This window comes from Sardina pilchardus, chromosome 16, assembly GCF_963854185.1.
Source record: "Sardina pilchardus chromosome 16, fSarPil1.1, whole genome shotgun sequence".
Taxonomy (NCBI): domain Eukaryota; kingdom Metazoa; phylum Chordata; class Actinopteri; order Clupeiformes; family Clupeidae; genus Sardina; species Sardina pilchardus.
In genome coordinates, this window is record NC_085009.1 from 13,539,717 (window position 1) to 13,562,242 (window position 22,526).

Consider the following 22,526-nt stretch of genomic DNA (forward strand, 5'->3'; position numbering starts at 1 on the left):
GTTCCATCATATCAAGATGGATCTTGCAATTACAGTATGTCTAATTGTTTAAAGGTTGTTGATATTTGATATTTCAACAACCAATAAAATTATACCTCTTTTCTGTGTTCTCAAAGCAACGTATTGAATTGTTTGCCCTGAACCAAGCCAGAACTGTGTTCGAAGGCCAGGGGTTTTTTTAGAGCACAAAGGACTATGACAAGCAATCTGTTGAATTTTCAAGATCACAGAGTGCACCTTTAAAAGTTATATGCTGGGTACAGGGACGTTCTGGAAAAGCCCAGAACATTATTTAGATCTGGGGAATCAGCATTTTTAATGTGTCAAATGCTCCTTTTGTGTGACACAAAGGACAACTGAATATCCCTCCAGCATATGCCTGCAGGACCTTATGTACCTGCAGGACCTAATGTTACAGATGCAGGTGGGTGCAGGACTAGAAATTACACATTATTGCAGGAGCGGGCGATAGCAGGACTGAAAGATCTCTATTCTAAGTGTTCCATGACAGGCTGTTTTAACTAAAAAAAAAATAGGTTTGAACTGTCTGTATGGTTTCTCTGGTTAGCTTATATTTATTTAATAAATGCGCAAGAGACATGCGAGGTCTAAATAAAACATTTTATTTCATTAGACATCTCCATTCATGTCATTAGTCTCACATAACCATTTATATTTAACAGTGGTATTTAATTTTTTTAAAATAAATGAAATGTACATCAAAATAGTATTGGACCCACAAAACTGATAGACAAATTGATGGCGGTAAAAGGCTGCTAACAGTGGGCCAATGATGATCATTCGGACGTTGACCCGGGACGGGAGGTCTGTTAGGAGTTGCTCGTCTTCTGTTGAGATTTCAGTTTCTGGTAATATTTCTTGGAGGGCGAGACAAAAACAAAACAAAACAGAGAGTTAATTAATAGGAGCTGCCACAGACTAAAATCACAATGGCACTATAGATTACCTGATTATTTACCATACTAATGCATGTTTAGCACACAGTTTTGAGGGGCTTTCTGCCTTCATTGGGAAGGGACGGTGGAGACCGTTTAGGAACGGGCAGGAAGTGAGTGGGAGAGAAAGATGGGGTGGGATCGGGAAATTACCCGGGTCAGACTCAAACCCGGGTCGACTTATTGCCCAAGCTAACTTTGCAGCCGAGAATGACCATAAGTGAAAGCGATTTATTTTGCATGCAATCAAACTATGCTCAAGTTTTTTTTGTTGTTGTTTTTTTTGGTTATTGGTTTTCTTGTTATAGTCTGTACAAGTCAGGTATAAATGTGGTGAGTCAAATTAGTTACTGTAGTACTAAAGTCTAATTAGATCGTCTCACTAAGCATACATGACCTGATACTGTGATCTCCATATCTAAAATAAGATGGAAAGGTCTGTGCATATTATACAAAACAAATATAATATAATACAATATAATATAATGTTTTTCTGGACTTCATTGGCCACTGGTTGAATTTCCTATTGTGACGCACTCTTTACATGATCAATAAATTTCCACATATTTGCGGACTTCCGAAGTAGTTCCAGTTTTATGGCCGCATTATGCTTGTATATCAATTCATCAAACTCCTTGACAAGTTTAAATTAACTGTCACATTGCAACAGAGCTACAAATTAGCGGTCTGACATGTCCAGAGCATAGCGTCATTGTGACATATGACATATGAGCTCATTTACGCTGCATTTGGATGAGGTAAAGCGGTAATTTTACAAAACTAAGACTCTTGGGATATGCTAACTTGCCAACGTGAGAGATGGAACTAACAACTGGCCTTCGGCCGTAGCAACCATCCGTTTAGATATAGTAATGGCAGTTTTTCCTGTGAGTTGAGAAATTAGTCATGTGAAGCTGAAAGAAGAACTAGGACTCCACAGCATTCGGGTATGAGAAAAATAATGCAGTTCAAGGTGAAATTTCACTTCACGTTGTGGTCGCATCACAACCTCATGACCTTTTTCTGATACCCAAATGCAATGTCGTCCATTATTCTTTACGTATGTTTTTTCTGTTTTGTATTGTGATTGTATTTATACTAGTCAATACAATTTCAGTTTTTATCAATTGAAAAGCAAACTGATTATTTATCCAGTGTATAGCTGATATGATAATGAATGAAATGGGGGGGGGGTACACTTTAATACCTTGGGATATTTTCACTTCCCTGTTGATTATATACTTTTTGAAAGTGTTCACTGTTAAATTAAATATTGTATTGTTTTTATTTGTATGTCGCTTTGGACAAAGGCATCTGCCAAAGAGCCATAACCATAGCCATATAGAGGGTGTATTGACTTGTTACTTGTTATATATGTTTACTGAGAGTTTGTTATGACATAAGAATAACAATGCAATAATACATATTAAGGGGGAAAGTTATCACCTAACTAGCGCAGCATAACAACAACTTTTCAGTAGCTTGGCCCTACCCTACGTTGCGGTCAACGGTCATCAATTTTCATTAGTGTAAAAGGGAATCTAAATGGAAGAGCTGGCGAAGTACCTCCATGTTCTGGTAGTGACGCAGGCTGCTGCAGTGGCTCCTCTTGGCCGTGTCCTCGCTGCCATAAAACAGCGAGCACAGCTTACAGAAGAATCCCGTTTTAGGCACCACAAAGTCCACCCCTGCAGAAAAAAAAACAGTCAACACTGAGGCAAATACACAGAGGCACAAACACAGCGCAAATACGTTTTATGTGGTTTTGTTTTTGTTTTGTTTTTTGAGGGGGGGGGGTTCATACCAACTGGGGTGTCAGGCTTGAAAGGAGGCATGGTGAAGTCTGCGCTCGAGGGAGATGTCGAACGGGGTCTCTTGGCCTCTGGTTCCGTTTCCGCCTCCTCTTCCCTCCTCTGCTTGGACTCCACTGCATGAAGATCACAAAAATCTAGTGAGTTCCAACCTGAACAGCAAGCACCGACGTCGCCATATTCAAAGGCACTCCCCATCCTCCTGGTGGCCAGTACGGTATATTACCTGACTGAAATCTTCTACGACCTTGATAACAATCTAGTGTTCAGTGTGCCAACCTGTTTCGGACTTACTTCTCAACACACCTGCTTGTCATAAAGGATGCTGAAGAAAAAAAATGATGCCTTACCCTTGGTGGGAGCTCTAACATCTGCCTTGTCCTCCTTGGTAACAGGCATTTCTGGTTTCCTGGCATCCTGTTCCTTTACATCGTCAAGGCCACCCTTGGCCTCTTGCCCAGGAGACGTCCCGTCCTCTTTCGACCCTTTGGATGAGGTTTCTGTATTCTGGGTCTCACAGGACAACGAAGCAGGTTTGGGTTCCTTGTCCTCAGGCTGTGCCAAGGCTGCGGGTGCCTCTTCAGTTTGGGGGAGAGTAGAGGTCTTCTCTTGCGGTTCCTCCTCCTCCTCCTCTTCCTCCTCCTCCACCTCCTCGCTAGGCTTCACACCCCTCCTGCCACGCGTTGACTTCCTCACTAAATAACAAGGTGGCAAAATGAGTTCACAGTTGAAGGTTTTTATCTAAAGAGAGAGTACCTAAATGTGCACCTGTGCCACTGTACCCATGAGGGCAATGTTTTGGGGATGATGCTAGGCATTTTATGAAAACATTTTGTTTTAGACATCGAGTGCGCAAACAGACAGGACATAAGGTGCCTCTCATGCAGCGTTTATACCTCCTCCCTCGCTCCTCGGGCCTCGATCCTCACTGACATAAAGAATGATGGGGCGGCAAAAAGGGATAGTCTATCCCTTCTTCTATCTTTCTTTATGTAGATCAGTGAGGATCGAGGCCCAACGACAAACGACAAACGACAAACAACAACAAAACTGCTAGCCCACTCGGCAGCCATCTTGGTAACACCCTTTGGGCAGTTATCAGGCAGCTGTTACTATGGAGCATATGGAGTGCTGTGTCTCCTCGTTAGAAAGTCTCTGATCACATGTACACAGGTCAGTCCGTAATCTAATGAGGATGAGAATCTGAAGGTGGATTATTCAGACGAAACGTCACCTGCGGCCTGTCGCTGTCTCCTCTTGGCTCTGCCTTTCCTTGGAGTGCTGACTGCCTCCTTTGCCGGCTCCTCTTCCTCAGGAGCTGGTTGCTGTGCCGGCTGCTCCTCCTCCTCCTCTCCCACCTCATCAACAGTGACAAAGTTCATCCTCGCCACCTCGTCAATCCCGGGGGACACCGGAGGCTCAGCTGGATTCAGATTGAACACATGCTTTTGAATAACAGACTTTTGAACGCAGGCTTTTCAATGTTGCTGTTGCTAGGCAGTTCAGTTACACTTCTTTTTCTGAACAAAATTCAGCAGTTTTGTGAGATAATACTGAATATCTAGGTTATGCCACCATAACAGTGCTTAGAGGCAAGTTTATGAAGTGATTATTGTGCCATTTAAAACTGAATCTAAATATTTTGCATTAGCATTTGAATGGATGAATTTGAGCAATTGTATTGAAACTGTAAGTTGAATAGTATATTTGGAAATTGAATTCACAAGTTTGTAACTGAATCCCCTAAACTTGAAACTGAATGTAATATCTTAATTTGCTCTGATACATAAAAGATCCACACTGAAAATCCCACTCTCTATGCACCTCCATTTTCAGTTCTCACAATTCAGTTTCAGACCATTCAATTTAATTTCAGTCTAGTGAGACACAACAGCTGTTGGCCGAGGAAAAGCAATCGAGTGCAGATGACCATGCAGCTCCTCTGCCTCTGAATGAGGCCTGCTGTAGTATATTATACTGTAGCAGCAGGAATGGGGCCAGGTCAAAATAAATAGCTATTTTCAAACCACTGACCAGGTTCAAAGTTCGGTTAAATTGGGTTAAATGCAGAGAACTGAATTTCCCTCACTGGATCAAAAAAGTATATATTCTATTCTATTCTAAAGTAGCCTTACACTTCGGTGGTAATGTCAAGAAAATTCCTATAAATAAATCTAAAGTATTGTAATCTCTGAAAGCACTTTTCAAGCTTATGGGATAGAGGGCAGTATTCCTGATGACTCTGCATGCTCTACCTGTACTCACCCATGCTGTCTGAAGGCACCGCGGTGTCCTCCTCCGCGTCCTTCTTGGGCTTTTCCTCCATCTCGTCGTCGTCTCCGTGTGCCTCGTCCAGCGTCACCAGCGTCTGCGAGGGGACCAAGGTGAGCAATGAATCAAAGAGTCAAAAGGTAAATGCAGAACAGCATGCTACCCTTATTATCTAAATGAGATCTCAGATCCAAACCTTTGCCACAGCAAATAAGTAAGTAAATAAATAAGATAAATAAGTGTTCAAAAAGGGCAAAGCATTCCATTTTATGTGTAAAAGGACAATGATAAGACCCATCATTTAGCAGTTCAGTAAAACTACTAACCTCAGGATTGAAAGCATCCCCTGATTCATCCTCTTGGTCATCATGGACGGTGTCTGAACAAAGTGCTGGTTGTTCACTTTCTCCGTCCTCCTCCTCCTCCTCTTCCTCATCCGCCACAATTTCATCCAAGGTGACTAGAGCTTGCATGTCTCTGAACTGCTCGTCCAGGTTCTCTCCTTCGTCCTCCCCTCCGACCTCGTCGACCGTCACCAGCCCCTCGGGATCCTCCCCGGCCTGCCTCTTCAGGCGCTCTTCCTCCTCGGCGTCGTCTTCGCCGTCGTTGGGGAAGTCTTCCTCGCCCTCGCTGACCTCGTCCAGCGTGACCAGCAGGTTTGGGTTGGGATGGCCTGCGACGGAGAGGTCGCTCTTCTCCTCTTGGTTCGCAGCCTCCGAGATCTCTTCCTTGGAGGTCTGGGTATCGGTCTTCGCAACAGCCGATTCAGTGTCTGCGGACTCCTCCACCTTCACTGCATCGGGGCCTTTCACAGCAACCTCAGTTTCTTCTGACAGCAGTAAGGTAGAGGGCTCCGTCTTCACATTCTCTATAGCTACGTGACTCTCTTCCAGCTTCGTCACTGGCCGGACAGGGGAAGTTTCCTCGATCTTTACCTCAACTTTGACCTCTTGTGTTTGATTTTGCTCTGAGGAGTCAGAGTTTGCAGCGGTTTCTGCAGTTACCTCAGCCACTTTGGCATCCTCTACCGCCCCCTGTTGGTCTTCTGCACCAACAACAGCAGCAGCAGCAGCAGCAGCTGTGTCGGTCTTGGGAAGGTCTTTCTTCGGCTCGTCCGCTTCGTCGGCATTCGGCTTTGAGTCGTCGGATTGGAGCTCTGTCTCCGACACATCCTCCACGTCGTCTTTCGACTCCGTGGCAGCGCTGGACCGAGTTCTGCGTGACGACGTTCTGGGAGTGGCTTTCTTCGCCTGTTTTCCTTTGCTGGCTGGGGTGGAGGTCTTTGGAGCCTTGAGAGAGGCTGTAGCCGGCTTCTTCGGAGGTTGGGAGGATTCGACAGGCTGGGGGGAGTCAGATCTCTTTCTCTTTGAGGTTTCCTCGGGAACTTCGGCTGGCTCTTCCTCAGCATCGTCGCAGACCTCGTCCACAGTAACAAACTCATCCATGTTGAATGGGAAAAAGTCATCCTCCTCTTCCTCCTCCTGTTGCTGTTCTTGCTGTTCAACAGCAACCTGAAGGGGCACAAGATTCCCACACTTACTTATAAAAGACAAGTCTACAAAACGCTTTTCATTTCATAACTCAGCAGCTATTAATACGAACTTTAACAGAATCCTGTATAACCAGTCAACTTTGCATGCATGAAACTGGCTTGGATGCCTAGGAATATGTACCCATACCTTTACAGTCATAATACCTTTCATCATCTCTCCTGTATGTTGTTAATAGTCAATAACAAACTTTGTGAATAAGGGATAGCACTCAATTCATTTAAAAAACGTTTTTTAATCGTGGGGCAAACTGAGAGTGCGATCCTCTTGAAAAGAATTGAGAGAGTGCTATCCTTTATTCACAAAGTTCATGTTTGACGATCAGGCAGATTCAGCACACAGTTCAGTATACACTAAAGCCTACCTTACACTGACAAGATTTGAGAAAGATTCTTGAAAGATTGCAGTCTTTTGAGTAAAGCGTGAATGAGGGGGCATTAGTTAAAAGACTACAATCTTTCAAGAATCTTCCCCAAATCTTGTCAGTGTAAGGTAGGCTTAAGGTGTTTTAAGTCTGTTAGTCTTAATTAGTAGTCAATAAACAGTAATAAAGTCAGTAATCAATATCCAATCCTCACCTGTTCCTTCTTGTCTTTGGAGCTGCTCGATGAGCGTGTGCTTCTGCTGGTGCCGTGGCTCTGTGAAGCAACGGAAGAACCTTCATGAGAGTCGAGCTTCAAATGAAAGAACTTGTCATATCATATCAGCTTTCGGAAATCTATGATATTTGTTTGATTGGTTTGGTTATGAACCATTTTAAGCCTGTGAATGATTACTAATGCTTATTGCTTTATATAAAAAATAAAAAAAGTACAGTTTTCAAACCCTCACCTTGTGCTTACTGTCGTCTTCACGTCCTTTCTTGGTGGCAGGGCTGCTGTCCTGTCTGCTTCTTCGTGAGGACGAGGAGCTGGACGATCCTCCTCTCCGGGACGTCGGCAGCTGCTCTTCGTCCGACCCTGCGCGGCTCCTGCTCCTGTGCCGGGAATCTCTCTCTGGACTGGAGTCTTTCCGTCCGCGACCGTTACCTCCACCTACCGCGGAAGAAGCGTTGGCTTTCTTGACGTCCGTCCCCGGCGCTTTCTTCTCCTGCGGACTGGGTTTGGCGGCGGCTTTGCTCGGGGTGGCCGGCGTCTTGCTCGGGGTGGCTGGCTTATTACCGGCGGCGGGGTTCTTCTTCTCGGCCTCGGCTTGCTTCTGTCGGGCCTCCTCCTCGGCCCGCCTCAGGGACGACTGCATGCGGCACTGGTGCACGGCCGCCTCCAGGGCTCGCAGGATCTCCTGGGTGACCGGAGGGAAGTCCAACACCGGCCCGCCGTCAGGTGGCGCCGGGTTCAGTGCCGCCGCCGTGGCCGCTGGTTTTTCCCCTGGGGGAGCGCTGCATTCTTCGCTTGAAGCTGGTGGTGGTGGTGGATTGGAAGAGCTGGACGACTCACATGGGGGCTCTTCTGAATTAGCCAACTCTTTGTCTTTGCTTGGCTGCGGTTCAACGCAGTCATCCTGTTTGTCCTCGCTAACCTGTTCTGCTTCTTCGGTCGAGATTTTTGGCGTCTCCATGGCTACGGAAGGGGAGGCCGCAGCCTTGGTAATCTCTGCACTGTTGCTGTTAGCAACAGCATCCTGTTCCACCCCTGCATTCTCCTCCTTCGGCTCACTCTGTTGCATAGGCACTTCCATGGGCTCGGCGCCGGGAGAGGTCTCTGTGTCCTCCTGATTGTCTTGCCGTGACTCAACGTCCTTTGTGCCTGACGCGGTCGCGGGAGCATCCTCCTCGATCTGTGAGGCTTCCACTGCAGACTCTTCAGCGGCGGCGGTGTCCTTGGGAAGGTTTTCCTCTTGGGTGTCAGTCTCGGCAGTCTCAGGGATGCCTGCATTCTCGGCCGAGGCCTCTTCTGCCTTCTCGGCTATGGGCGGGGTTTCTTGAGCCGGTGTGGGATCTGGCTGCGAGTCCGTAACAACGGCGGGAGGAGTGGACACTCTCTCCGTGGATGGTGTGGCAGTGACATCAGGGGTCACTTCAGCTGGTGCCTCACACGGGGGTTCTTTTGCTTCGGAGATGTTAGGGGTCACTGCCAAACCGTCAGGGGACGCAGCCACTGCTGAACTGTCAGGGGTCACGGTCACTGCCAAACTGTCATCACTGGGAGGGACCGTTGTGGTGGTGGTAGGATCAGGGGTAGCATCACTAGGGGGCAGGCTTGCAGTGGCCTCAGGGGTCACTGATTGGGCATCGTCACAGGGAGGAGCTGTTGTGGGAGCGCTGGATGCTGCCTCTAAAGGAACGGCATCAGCTGTAGCAGCTGGAGTCTTGGGCTGTTTGGCCTCATCTTCAGCTGCTGTAGCTATAGCTGCAGCTGCAGCTGCGGCTGTGGCTGTAGCTGTTGCTGTAGCGGTAGCGGTGGCAGTAGGTGCAGCTTTCTTGCTCGCCTCAGCAGGCTTAGCTCCTGCTTTGTTACTGTAAATTAACACAGCAGTTGTTGTTAGCGTGTTTGTTTGTTTAGTTAGTTATTTGTTAATTATTACTTCACATTAGCAATGAAGTGTGGGAATGGATGCAGCCTCAAACACCTTAGAGTGCAGCTTGTTTATAGATGCAAGAACTGGTTAAAATAAAATGTCACCCTACCACAATATAACTGGATAGAAGGTTATAAAACTGACTTTTTTCATTATTATCTATTTATTTTAGCTCACCTGTTAGCGCCTTTCTTCTTTTTGACCTGTAAGATGAAGACAATATAATGTAATGTGAGTTTTTTGGCTTAGACCAGCACGAGCAAAGCGGACACAGATACTGAAGGAGAAAGAACACATACGTCCTCTGCAGGCTTCAGGGGTTTAGCCAGGGTGAAGTTCAGGGGATTGTTCTGGATGATACAGGGAAACTTCTTGAAGCGGTTGTGAACAGCTCTGGCAATGGCAGGGGTATCCATCTCAAATATAATCTAGACACAAGACACAAGGATAAGAGTGAGCATTCAGAAATCAGGAATACTGAGAGTTGTGGTGTGCAGTTCACTGGTGTGTAGACAACCATTATAAGACATACCTTATAACACAAATCTTATCAGTACATGTGTCCTGTTAACTGTTGACCAACTGACAGGGCAATGGCAATTTGCTAGTTATAAAGCAAAGTCATTTCAAACACTGCAAAGCAAGTTTAGCTAAAGTGATTACAACAGTTACCGCACTGGTAATAGCAGGGTGCTATTTGTTACAACTACTACCAGTAGCAGCCATATTTGCGGCAGTTGTGGAAGAGCATTTTGCTTATTATTGCGTGTGTGTTGCATAAGACTACGGAGTGTGAAGTAATTACAAGCTTGTGTGCCAAGTTGATCTGAAGCTGTACATAACTCTCTTGCACAACACTTTCTAAAGATGACTTGCCAATAAACTATTTGTACACCCATCTTCTCAGAAGCTCTCTGGAGCTAACTAAATTGCATTGGCATTTAAGTGAGCGTGTAAGTGTCTGAATGAAATATGTTGGCTTGGAAATAGGGCTGTGACGATTGTTGACAATTGCTAAATCAATCGGCAGCTGTTTTGGTAGTGCAGTGCAAACAATGAATCAATTTGTATCATTGTATCAGGATTCATCATCAAGCTAAATATGTCAAAGTTCTCTGATTTCATCTCTATTACAGTAAACTAAATATATTTGCCGTGTCAACAAAACATGCCATTTAAGGACATCATATTTGGTTTTGGGAAACACTGAGTGGAGCAGAGCATGACGTGTAAATCCTGTACGCATACCCTTTTGTTGAGAGGCAGAGCCTGTTTGTAGGCACCAAAGCGCTTGACGAGCTCCAAGATCTCTGAGCTAGCCGAGGTGGCGACAGGCACGTTTGAGACTATGAGGAGACGCTCGGGCAGCGTGGCGATTTCCTGTGACAGAGAAATAAGAAAAGTTTTTAAAACGGCAACTTGCATGTATGTGTACGTGTCCATGACTATTTTGTTCTTTACAACACTTACCTCAGTTTTTGCCATGCCCATCAGAACTCTGAATACTGATTCCTGTAACAAAGGCATAATCAGACTATTCAGAGACTGTGCTTTAAGTCATATACACTGCTCAAAACAAATTAAGTGAACATTTGTTCATAGGAGTATAGCATCAAGTCAGTCACACTTGTGTGATTTTGATCTGGCCAGTTATGTAACACAGGTGGTTGTAAATGTGAATTAGGTTGACCTGATTTCATGTCAACTAAATTTACTACAGGTGTACCAGAGGGCCAACTATGAGACAACCCCCAAAACAGACTATTTCATTTGATTTAATCATTAATCAGAGACAAGCCATATACTGTATATATGGAATCCAAGAGAGTGTCAGCTCAGGTGTTTTTACAACAGGAGAAGCTATTCATACACACCGTGTATTTCAGGTCGATGGGTGTGGTCATCATTGAGACGGTCAGCTGGGCGTCCTCAATTTTTGCAGGCGTCTCAGAATATGCCTTCACCATGGCCTCAGCAGCCTCCATAGAGGGCATCTCAATAAACGCCTGAGTTGCAACAAAACAACAATAACAGGACTGTCTGATTAAGAGCTAAGGCATCACATTCCACAAGCTCTGTGGTAAATAAATATATATATATATATATATATATATATATTTATACATATGTGTGTGTAATCTGTGTATATAATGCATATCATATGACCATGTATGGCAACTATGCCTAGTACCACATTTAAGGTGCAGTAATAACCAATGTATAAATAATCATAAAACAAGTTCATGCATATCAAATGTAAATATAGAGCAAAGCAAACAGAGGGTGTTCTGTTCTGTTCACAACAACAGTGAACCGTTCGGTTTAAAACCACCTGGACGAGTTCCACAGAATGACTCTTGGTTTGTTTGCTTGTGTGTGTGTGTGTGTGTGTGTGTGTACCTTTCCCTGGTTGACAGCAATGATAGGGACAGTTTTGCAGCCATATGGTTTAGCCAAGTCCACCAGCTGCTCTTCTGTTACCCCACTAGCAGGAATACCAGATATTGTGATCACATTCTTCCTCCATGGGATTTCCTGAGAGCAGAGACAATGGCACTCTAAAATCAGCTTTATCCATACACTTAAAACATTTAATAATAATTTGAAAGATTCAAACTGGCTTACCCTTTTGACAACTTTCTTCACAGCTGCTGTTTCTATGTTTAAAAAAAACAAGAAATCAACATCACATTTTGATAGCGATTAAAGAGGAACTATGCAGGATTGGGGATTTCATCTCTGGTTTCGGTTTCGTTGTTCGTTTTCGCTCGTTTTATGCTTGCATTTTCTCTGCAGAGCTTCCCCGACAGCTTTAGCGTGTATATTTATACATGTATAGGCTATATTTAAATATATAAATTGCAAGCGTGGTTCTTCGTCTCAGACTTCCAGATGTAAACAAAGAGCGATCGTCTTCTGCAGAAAGTTGCATAGGGTCTCTTTAACAGGTAGACAGACAGACACTATGACAAGTTTGACTAGGAGTAAAGGCCTACCTTTAGGTTTAGCTTTAGCGGTCTGGGACGCTGGACCGCTCTTTGTAGTGGACTGAGGAGGCTTAGCTGCGGTCTGGCCTGATTTAGCCGAATTCTGCCCAGCTTTAGCTGGCGCCTGGCCCGCTTTCCCCACAGTCTTTCCCGAGGTCTGGTTCGCCTTTCCCGAGGTCTGGTTCGCCTTTCCAGAAGTCTGATTGGCCTTCCCAGGGGCTTGGCTTGCTTTTCCCTGGGTCTGGTTAGCCTTTCCTTGGGTCTGGTTAGCCTTTCCCTGGGTCTGGTTAGCCTTTCCTGCAGTCTTGCTATCCTTTCCTGCGCCCTGGCCTGCCTTCGCAGGGTACCGGCCTGGCTTCCCAGGGCCGACTGCAGGATTATGGAGCAGAGGAGGCATCCTTCTCGGGAAAGGGAGAAGTGCTCTGCCTGGGGGTTTGGCTACCTGCCTTGCTGGAGGAGCTCTTCCCATGCCTGTGTCTTTCCTTTAAAAGAAACAACACATATATTAGGACCTTAGTCTTGAGCAATAAGAAAAAATATGATATTTTGTATTTTTTAATAAAAAAAATAAATGCAGTACTAACTTTTTAATAACCATAACCTTCCTCTCCTCTCTGCCAGCAGGTCGTGCTCTAGGATCCGTTAGCTCCTAGACACAGAGATGTATGTGAGTGAAACTGAACGGTAAAAGCTGAACGCTTTCAACCGTTCAGCAGGGGAGTTTTGAACAATAAAACAGAACATTCTGTTGAATTCAATGAACCCAGATATTCTTCAGAATGGTCAATTTCCAACATTTCCGTGCCGACTTAAGGGTAAGGCTAAGCAAAGTACAGTAATTTCCCACATATAAGCCGCATTGTGTATAGGCCGCAGGACAGTGTTTCATGCCAGTTAAAAGGAACAAAACCATGTTAACACCATATTAACTGACCCCCTGTATTAACCTCATAGCTGAAGAAATTTAGCAAAATCAATGTATAAGCTGCGGCTAATAGTCAGGAAATTATGGTATAGAATCCTCCCATACCTCCTCCCTACAGATGGTGATCAGCCTGCCATGTATCCTCAGGTTCTTAAAGTTGGCCAACCCTCTGGCATCTTCCTCTCTCTCCATGCAGACAGAGGCCTGGGGACAGAAAACAAAAATTGAGTGGGTATGTGAGAGGCCTTTAATTATACACATTTACCAATCTGAGGCCAGTAAAAAAACATACATAAATGGTAGAGAGAAGCTCTGCACACTTTGACTGATTACACTGCAGGTGCAGCCACAAGGTGCAGTCACAAGGACCACTTCAAAGTAACAGAAAAAAGAAAAGTGTAACACTGTCTACTCCACAGAGCTGCCAGTTTATTGATAAATTGACGTTTCAGTCAGTCAGACATTCACTGCACTTTGTTGCTCAGTTGAATACACTTGAATACTCTCTTTAATACCTCTTCGATAGCCTTGATCACAAAGGCATGGTTGATCTTCCCAAAAGGCTGGATAACGTCTACGAGCTCTTGGTCCGTAGTTTTGTGAGGCACTCCTTTGAACCGGAGCAGGCAAGCTGTACCAGGACCAGCCTTTTTCTTAAAAGTAAAATACATAAAGAACCATAAATGACCATCAAATAATATACACAAATACAAAAACGACAAACAAATATATTTGCAAGAATTCTCCTTTAAAGCTGCCATACCTTAATGGAGGAGCTGGTGGACTTGTTTGCGGAGGAGCTGCTGGATTTGGAGGAGGTCCTCTTGGGGGAAGGAGAAGGCGACCGCTTGCGGCCGCTATCCCTGGAGGTCGAGGATGAGGCGCCGGCACTCTTCCTCTTGGCCAACTCAGCGAGCAGACTTGGAGCCAGAGAGTTCACCACGGCCTCCAGCGCACTGCTGTCCTTGATGTTCAGCCCGGCTGCAGGGGGTTACATGCAATGTGTGAGCAGAGTTTGGTAGGAACTGCGTGTAACTGAGTTTAAGCTTTACACAATGGCTAAGAGTAAAAATCTCACATATTTGATAATACATAGATAGATAGATAGAGATAGATACTTTATTGATCCCCATGGGGAAATTCAAGGTCCCAGCAACTTAAGACACCACACACAACATACACTACAATGTAGACAGGAAAATACAAAGCAAATCAACAAATCAACATAACAACAGACACAGTGCTGCTCTTGGTGCGATTCTTACCAGACGACTCGATGAGCTTCTTAGCCAGTCTTTCGCTGCTGCTGGATCTCGCTCGGCGATGCGGGCTGGACCTCCGCGGGCTCACCCTGCGGCCAGAGCGAGGCGGGGAGCGTCTGCCGTAGTTCCGCGGGGAGTGGGATCTGGAGCGACGCGACGGAGGGGAGCGGGAGCGGTGCGACGGCGGGCTCCGGGAGCGCCGGCGGCCGTGGGAGGTGGGGCTCGCGCGGGACAACCTCCGAGGTGAACGGGAGCGACTCCGGGAACGTCGGTACCTGGCTGGGCTTCGGGAGCGGGAACGGGAGCGAGGCCGGCGGCCGGTGGATCCATGATGTCGTCTTGGACTAGGAGATCTCGTCCACGAATGAGACCGGGATTTTGAACGCCGCTTTGGACTGCGGCGCTCCACAGGAGCTTTGGACTCATTTCTGAGATAGGGGGGCATGAAACCGTTAGGAAACTCATCACACTATTCTCAATCTCGTTACAATATAGTACCAGTGTTTCCCCTAGATTTTTTTCCAGCAGTGGTGCTAGGGTCTGTCAAGTGCCCCAATTTCAACGATGACGTTGACTGTTGTGCTTTTTAGAATGTGGAAAATAGGCCAGTAATGTGGTGACATTACTGATCATGTGAAGATGTTGCAGTGGTGCTGAGAATCCAGCTGTGGTGCTGCGCCACTGCTGAATACATTGTAGGGGAAACACTGAGTACTACAATAATAATAGGCAACAGCATTGTTATGCAAATCAACCCAAACAAAAGTTCAAAAAGTTCAAAAAGTTCCAAGTTTACCTGGGGACAGGTGGAAGTGTTTCCACATTCCAGTCCGGATATCTGGAAACAGACAGTAGGTGATCAGCAATTATTACATTACAATCATTACAAATGTACTTACTTATAAATAACCAACACTCAGCAAGACTCCTACTGTTGTTGCACATGTAACCCCACACACACATCCACATGTCTGGAACATTAACAGGCTCTACAGACTTTCCAAAAGTAGTCACTTTGAACTTACTGCTTCCTGAGACGCCGGCAGCTCTCAATATGAAGATTTGTGTTCTGATGTTCTATCCAGTCCTATCAGATAATTACACAAGAAGTTGGGCCAAATCAGATTCATTGAGGATAAACTGCGAAGCATTCATCAACATCATAATAAACACACATCACTTTTTGTTCAAAACCCACTTTTTTTCATAGAATTTCTAGCTAGATCAGTTATAATCCACTTCGGTTGTCAAATTTAGGATTGGATTAGATTGGAATGGAAGGCACTGGGATACATACGACTCTCATAGAACATCATGTAACCATCCTAGAGCTAACACATCCTATTACACATTGTTAACATACAGTTAGTTAACAGCTAGTTAACATGAAATGCATTATAAATTAAACATAAGATTAACTGACAGTTGTGATTAATGACACTACTTCCTGAGCAATATTCACTGATGCCACAGTCTATGGGCATAGGGTCCTCTTCAACACCGTCTCTTCGTAGGCCAAGAGTAAAGCTTGTAAGCACAGTTCAACTATCTCATATTTGCAGAATCTCCGGGTGCTGCTAAGGAAATGTCCACAATCTTCAAACGTGCTTCTTCTGCGCCATCTCGCTTTTCAACTTCATCTTCGGAAATTCTGAATTCTTCGGTGAATGTTTTCATGACTGGGTTTCTTGAACAATATGTGTGTGCATCACCGGCACATAATTTAGTGTACAGTCTTTGTTTTGCCTGTTGCACATGAGCTATATAGTATTTAACATCAAATACAATTGCAAAAGCACAGATGATTCATATTCAATCTCAGAATCTTAAAAATAAATAAAAAATAAAATACATATCTTCTTAAAAAATTAAGAAATGTCCAACAAAGATCAAAGTGTCCATTCAAGATAATCATATCTAAAACAATTTCTCTGATAACAGTTTTTTTTTTTTTTATCTTCTTGGAGAACCGATTGAGTATTTCAAACAAAATTTACTACCACTTTCACGATTTTACAAACAAATTTATTTTCGCAAGCGAGCAGTCAGTTCTTTAAATAAGGCACTGAAGGAATGGTAGATACTCACCTTGATCAGGACACATTCTACGTTACACAGAGAGCATGTATGAGGAAAGATTCTTGGCGTAGCCGCTGAGTAATCATTCATCATAGTGGGCGTTGGGAGCCTCTTCATGCCTGAGGGGTTGCTTGGAGGAGGGAAAGCTGGAGACCATGCCGGCGGGGGCTTGGCACCTCCACTGCCATCTCCCAGGACCATCATGCCAGCGCGGGCACCAACAGCATGGGTCGGTGGCATGACAGCTGGGCAGCTGGGCGCTGGAGGAGCAGACTTGGGTACCGGATCTCTTCCAGGCATGGTGCTGGGCGGAGTCGGTTTGAGTTCAGGAGGCGGGCCGGCCAAGACATTCCTATGGTCCATCGGAGGTGGTTTCGCCGAAATGGGCATTGCTGGACTTGCCTGGGGCCGCCGTGCGAGATCAGCTCCACCAAAAGAAGGTCCAGATCCGACGTCTCGTTCGTATTTCGGCAACTCTTTTGGAAGCGCATCTCTTCCATAGGAGTCGGAGCGCTCCTCTGAATAGCCATATTTACTCGAGTGTCCATAGTCAATAACTTTGCTCTGCCGAGGTTCCTGTGCTCTCTGATCGCGTGGTGATCGATCGTCCGTATCAGGCATGGTCCGCTTGGTCTTGCGAATGCGAATGTCTCGCAAAATGAAGGGCAGATTGTCAGGTGTGAGTTGATCATCGGGATAATGGCTGAGGAGTTCAAGGTCCTCATTTGAAAGGCCAAAACTTGCAAGGATGCTGCTCGCACTCTCTGAGGTGTAGCGAACAGGACGATGATCAGGAGGACCCGAACGAGGTCCTGGCTGGCTCTCGACACCTCCTCTTCCAGGACCTGGACCACCTCCAAACCCAGAGGTTTGAAATAGTGAGGAAGATGAGGAGGAATGACCCAAACCAGAGGACGAAAAAAGTTTGTTGGTAGGCTGGAAGTGCGACCAATCTGCAGAGGACTGTTCGTCCATTCTGCCAGATCCCCTCTGTCCAGGAAAACCGCCCATTTCCTCCCTCGGATCCTCGTGCAAGCGTGGGTCAGATGGTTTTGGTTGCTGGGGCATAATTCGGTTGAGCAGGCGAACTTCCTCTCGGGCTCCTCTGAGGTGCATTTCTATAGATGACTCAATGTCTTGCGACATCGGTGCTGGACGTTGGCCCAATGGAAAACCCATCTGCTGTGACCTCATTGAAGGCATCATACCCGGTGGTGGTCCTGACATGGGCCCAGCACCAGGTCCAATGCGAGAGCCACCCATGTCCATACCAGCCTGACCCCCGAGGCCATACTGGTTGGATACCATGGGCCTCTGGGACCCAGAGAAGCCTCCCCCACCAGGGTTGTACATGGGGTGAGACATGGAGACCTTCAAGAGGTTGAGCAAAGTCTGTGCAGGCGATGGGACCGCAGTGGCGTTAGTGGCAGCAAGTGCATTCAACTGGTGCAAAGCCAACTGGGTCTTAATCTGTGCCAACTGTAGGGAGGCAGGGGGCAGGACAGGCAGGTTCCCTAAGCTCCCAAAGGCGTTCAACGAATTTGCAACAGGAAAACTTTCCAACAACAACGCAAAGCTGAAAAAGTTGGAGAAAAAAAACAACATACAGACAGGGTTACTGGCTCGTTGTCTTCACATCCAAACAAAATACTGGCAAAAAAACGTGGGAATCGCTTTCTCTTCGCCCATTTTCTTTCTCCACACACACAAACACACAAACTTCTTGCTTCGGGTCACTAGCTTCTGCAGAATTTAACTGGAGCTTCCACATCTTCACTGAAGAAGAAAAAAACAGGCAAGCAAAAGGCAAACAAAATACAACAGGACAGACAGGAAGAGTAAATAATACATTGGCTCCAAGAACAATCTTACAAACTTCATGCAAGTTCCTTCAGTGAAATTTGCAAGATTGCAAAGGTGGTACTAAAGTAGGTTCCAGGGTATATGGACGTCCCTTGGTTATTCCTCTAATTTTAACCTAAGACAGACTACAGGGACCTAGTACGGCAGAGCTACAGAGATTGATGCAAATAGTTCTAGTTACTGTTGGTAGCTTTTTTTCCCCTCTGCTTCGAGATCAAATCGACAAAACCTCACACCAAAGGATAAACAATGATGTAATTATGTCCAAATGTAAATATATACGTTTACCCACAACAACGGCAGCTCACTGACTGACAATAACCCAATTAGGGATGCACCGGTATATCATCATTGATATATCGGCATAAAATTGGTATAAACTGATATCGGCCTTGTTGAAAACGAAGTGAAAAACAAATAGAAAAATATTGGTATTGCCATTGGCTATCGGCCAAAGTGTTATTTTAAACATTGGTATCGGCCCAGAATTTCACAATCGGTGCATCCCTAAACCCAATGCATCAACCAACCAATGGCTGCTTAGAAGAGCAGAAACAGTAGTTTAGCTTTGAGCCACACAAAATACTCGCCAAAGAGAAAATTAAAACAGGAGTGGATAGTTTTTAATTGACATTTTATGAACTGAGCACTGTATTGTTGTGCCATAAAGTGCCAAACAAATGAATAACTCCACTACTAAAGAGTTCACCGTCACTGCCAAGATACCATTCACACTGTTCAATTTTCAACCAAATGATATGGGCACACACACACTGCCACTGTTTCAAGTTCAGTTGACTATTAAAATATCATGAAATATAAAGGCATTAGTCCAAGTAGTAGATTACACCACCATACATTATCTTCCCGCCGTAAACATCCCATTGAGAAAAAAACAATGTATTGGTATATAATAAATCCAGTGATAAAATCAGAGGATTGTGTCCTTGTTCGGTAAGGAAATCATTCTGCTCATACTTCTCCTCAAACCTAACAGTTCATCGACTGAGGGGGTTACACAATTTTAGACTTCACATCAACGTGTCAATGAGATGAATTATTGATTCATGAGGCAACAATTCAGTGATTGCCAAGACTGCACAGCATGATTCAAAACTGCACAGTATGATTCAATATGTGATCTAGCTACTCAAACAGATATCTGATATCCAAAAAAAAAAAAAACATAAAATTGAGACCGAAATTTTATTGGAAAGATTAGTGTAATGACATGATGAAATTCCACTTCTTGGCAGCGCAAAAAGCCATTCTGCTTTGAGTGTTGACTATGGCATTAAAATATACTGAACTGTATCTAACATAATCAGGAGTATGGCCTTCACTGGGGTTAAACTGCCTGTGTGTGTGGTAGGCCCTTTTCATGAACACCTCCCGACTGGTGTTGACTAGTTGAGTTCTTACTTCTTTGGCTTTTAAATAATGCAAAGATTAAATTATAGACTACTGTTGCCATTTCACATGATGTATCAGTTTAAATATATCAATCATTATACCTCAACTAGTCAAGATGTTATCAAATTGGCTTTGAAAAAAACTATTAAGTATATTAGTAGTAGTATGTCATATGTAACTCTGATTCAAATATTTGTTTTAAAAAAAAGCCTTTTCTACAAGTACACTGTTTTCAACCCTCTTGACAAAATAGGGCAAAGAACTGATTGCTATATTTTCAGGTCGACTGGGATCTGGTTTCAGCTACCACTTATGCAAACACAGGTTGCAAGCCAGCAAGTAGATGCCCAGAGTATATTGCCATGGGTGGGTGTTGCCAGTGGACAAATCATCTGCAATATTTACAAAGGTTACACGATGTGAGGCAAAACAGCATGCAGATCATGCTTCTTAGGCATAGTGTTTTTAGCTGGTGAAACCATATTTAGCCTATATTTCCGGGAAGTATACCTGACCTTTTGAGCATCAGCCATGAGACAATGTAAAGACATACTTTGTCAAGACGAGCCACAACACTTAATGCCATACCAACCTCAGTGCTTTTTCAACCAAATAAATGATAAATCCTTTGTATGTTACTAATCTAACAGTCCTTTATCCTGTCCGAAGACACCAGCAATGCATGTTTGTTCCCAAGATATGCAGGAGTTACCTTAGACCTTATTGCTTGCAAATACAATATGGTTGGGAGGATGCCAACAGTCGTGTCCACTCTCTAACTGTGAGTTTTCCCTCACCAATTGGCTGTGAAAGCGCAGGATCATCAAGGATATTGATTCCCACCTGGGAACAGTGATACAACAGAAAACAGTCGCTCTATTTTGTTCCCACATACAATTTCATATTTCAAGTTAGAACATTTAAATGGCAATTATTGTTAAAGGATAAGCTATCATTATTTCAAGTAGGCTACTTGGCTCTTTCACATATTCTCTGATAAGCTTTAGTTTAGTTAATGGTGGTAAATGATGGGTTTGTATTTCCTTAATTTCTTGGCTTTGTCCCATGCATTTACTTCAAGTTAAGTTTTAGATTAAATGGGGAAAATACATTTCCACATAGGGACACAAACGAATTTCCTTTCATCTCAATCTTCCTTGCTCTGTGAAATATGATTAACAAATTTGATGACTAGAAACCTAAAGCTTCTCCTACCTTTGCCTTCAAGAATAACACATCAGGTGATGGTTGATGGGTTTTAGACTAACCGTTTCTGTGATTCTGCAGCACCTCTTTCAGATTTCACACAGCTTGATTGTAACGTTATTTAAATGTGAATACAAAAGCGTGCCAGAGGCTTAAGCACATGGATTAGGCCTAAACGAACAAAATAAAAAGCTAGTCTACTGTATGTCTATTCAGCTTTAATATGTAATATCTTCCTCGAAATATGACACCACTTAGTATAACACTATTTACTTCGGAAAAAGTCAAACGCATGCATGTTTTTAAACAAAAGTCTTTTCATGTCTGACGTTAAAATTAGGTTTCACAACGAACTGCAGTCAGTATCGTGGCCTCATTTGACACCGTGCGTCTCCGTGCGCAAGGCCAACACAAGCGTGACGTGCGATATAACCTCAATACATGGATTATATTTTTACCCTACAAACGCCGCCTTTATTAGCTCTATTGTATATGTGATTAGAAGTGCGTGAAACAAAGGATGTTAACAAAATGATTACAAGTTAATGTTAAACAACCCAACGTTAAAGTCACACAGACCCGGTACGTAATGTTGGCTAAAGTTAACGTTAGCTAATGTGAGCTTCCTAGCCATAACAATCGATACTCTTAACATTAACCTCTCGCAACATAGTAATGGTGACTGCTGTGAAGTCTCTTATGATGCCATTGTATGCCTATCCAATTTCTGAACACTGTCAAATTGTAATGTTTATTCTTTCCATTTCTGAAGAGTCAGAGGCCTTGAGCTAACACACTGGATTGGTAGCACTTCTAGCTGCTGCTAGTTGATCATGTTAGCTCAACTTCCAAGCAGCGCGGGTGAAACTAGGCAGCCATCTTGCAGTGTCTTGTGCGTTTTTAATGAAAGCGACGTGTCAGTACTTTATACCAAAATATAACAAATCAACAGCAGAACAATATATTAATCACAAACATCACTTACAGTAATTATTGCGATCGAGCTGGGATCCTCGTCGGTCCCAAAACGTCCACAAAACACAGCAGCTGTGCTGTTTCTCGGCGCGTACGGGTATGAAACCACGCCCCTTCTAGTCTGTCCCTTGTAGACTAAACAAGTTCAGTACAGAGCGTGGTATCAGGTCAGGAATAGCAATCTCAACCAGATACCTTCACTCGATTCGTTAGAAATGTAGACTACTACGCAGAAGAGCAGAAATACACTTTCTCTGCCAGGTTTGGTTTTCATCAATAACAGAGTAATTAGCAGGGAACTGAACGTCTTTGTATCCTGTAAGGTTAACGTTACCACGAGGCGGCAGTCTCCTCTAAAACACATTTTCAGAATTACATAGGCCTAAAGTTGTTTTGCCTCTATTTCGTCTAGCAGTTCACGTGTAGGCTACGGTATGTGTGGTCAATTTGGTATAATTGTGGATGCCATAGTTGTGCACTATCCAAGCCCTCTGGCAGGCTAAGATTTAGCAGGGTAGCCTAAGGTGATAGGCTATCATACTAAGAATGTGTCTTCTCATATATCACAGAGATCTGTTTGGTCATAAACTGTTGTAGACATGGAAGAAATGTCCAAGAGTGAAACACTCATCATCATCCTCCACTAGAAATAAGGAGCCTATGATGCAGTAGTTTATTTTTCACATAGCCTATTCTTGTTTGTAAGCTTCC

The 22,526-nt window shown here is 44.3% G+C and overlaps 1 protein-coding gene across 3 annotated transcripts; it reads right to left on the reverse strand.

Annotated features, from left to right (window-relative positions):
- Positions 1–603: 603 nt before the first annotated feature.
- znf638 (zinc finger protein 638) lies at positions 604–21,918 on the reverse strand. Of its 3 annotated transcripts, XM_062517051.1 has the most exons (27): positions 21,826–21,918; positions 20,347–20,477; positions 16,368–17,934; positions 15,305–15,366; positions 15,076–15,117; positions 14,283–14,707; positions 13,781–13,998; positions 13,533–13,670; positions 13,123–13,221; positions 12,677–12,741; positions 12,102–12,574; positions 11,731–11,762; positions 11,506–11,640; positions 10,980–11,111; positions 10,576–10,617; positions 10,354–10,485; positions 9,405–9,533; positions 9,283–9,308; positions 7,420–9,043; positions 7,167–7,226; positions 5,365–6,549; positions 5,033–5,135; positions 4,002–4,190; positions 3,118–3,462; positions 2,761–2,883; positions 2,523–2,644; positions 604–878 (listed from the first exon to the last, which is right to left on the reverse strand). In XM_062517051.1, exons 3-27 carry the CDS (start codon positions 17,721–17,723, stop codon positions 831–833), a joined length of 7,305 nt encoding a protein of 2,434 aa, XP_062373035.1. In that variant the 5' UTR covers positions 17,724–17,934; positions 20,347–20,477; positions 21,826–21,918; the 3' UTR covers positions 604–830. The 3 variants fall into 3 exon arrangements, with proteins under 3 accessions (XP_062373035.1, XP_062373036.1, XP_062373034.1); XM_062517052.1 differs by lacking the exon at positions 20,347–20,477 and having other exon boundaries at positions 21,826–21,886; XM_062517050.1 differs by lacking the exons at positions 20,347–20,477; positions 21,826–21,918 and having other exon boundaries at positions 16,368–20,307.
- Positions 21,919–22,526: the final 608 nt, after the last annotated feature.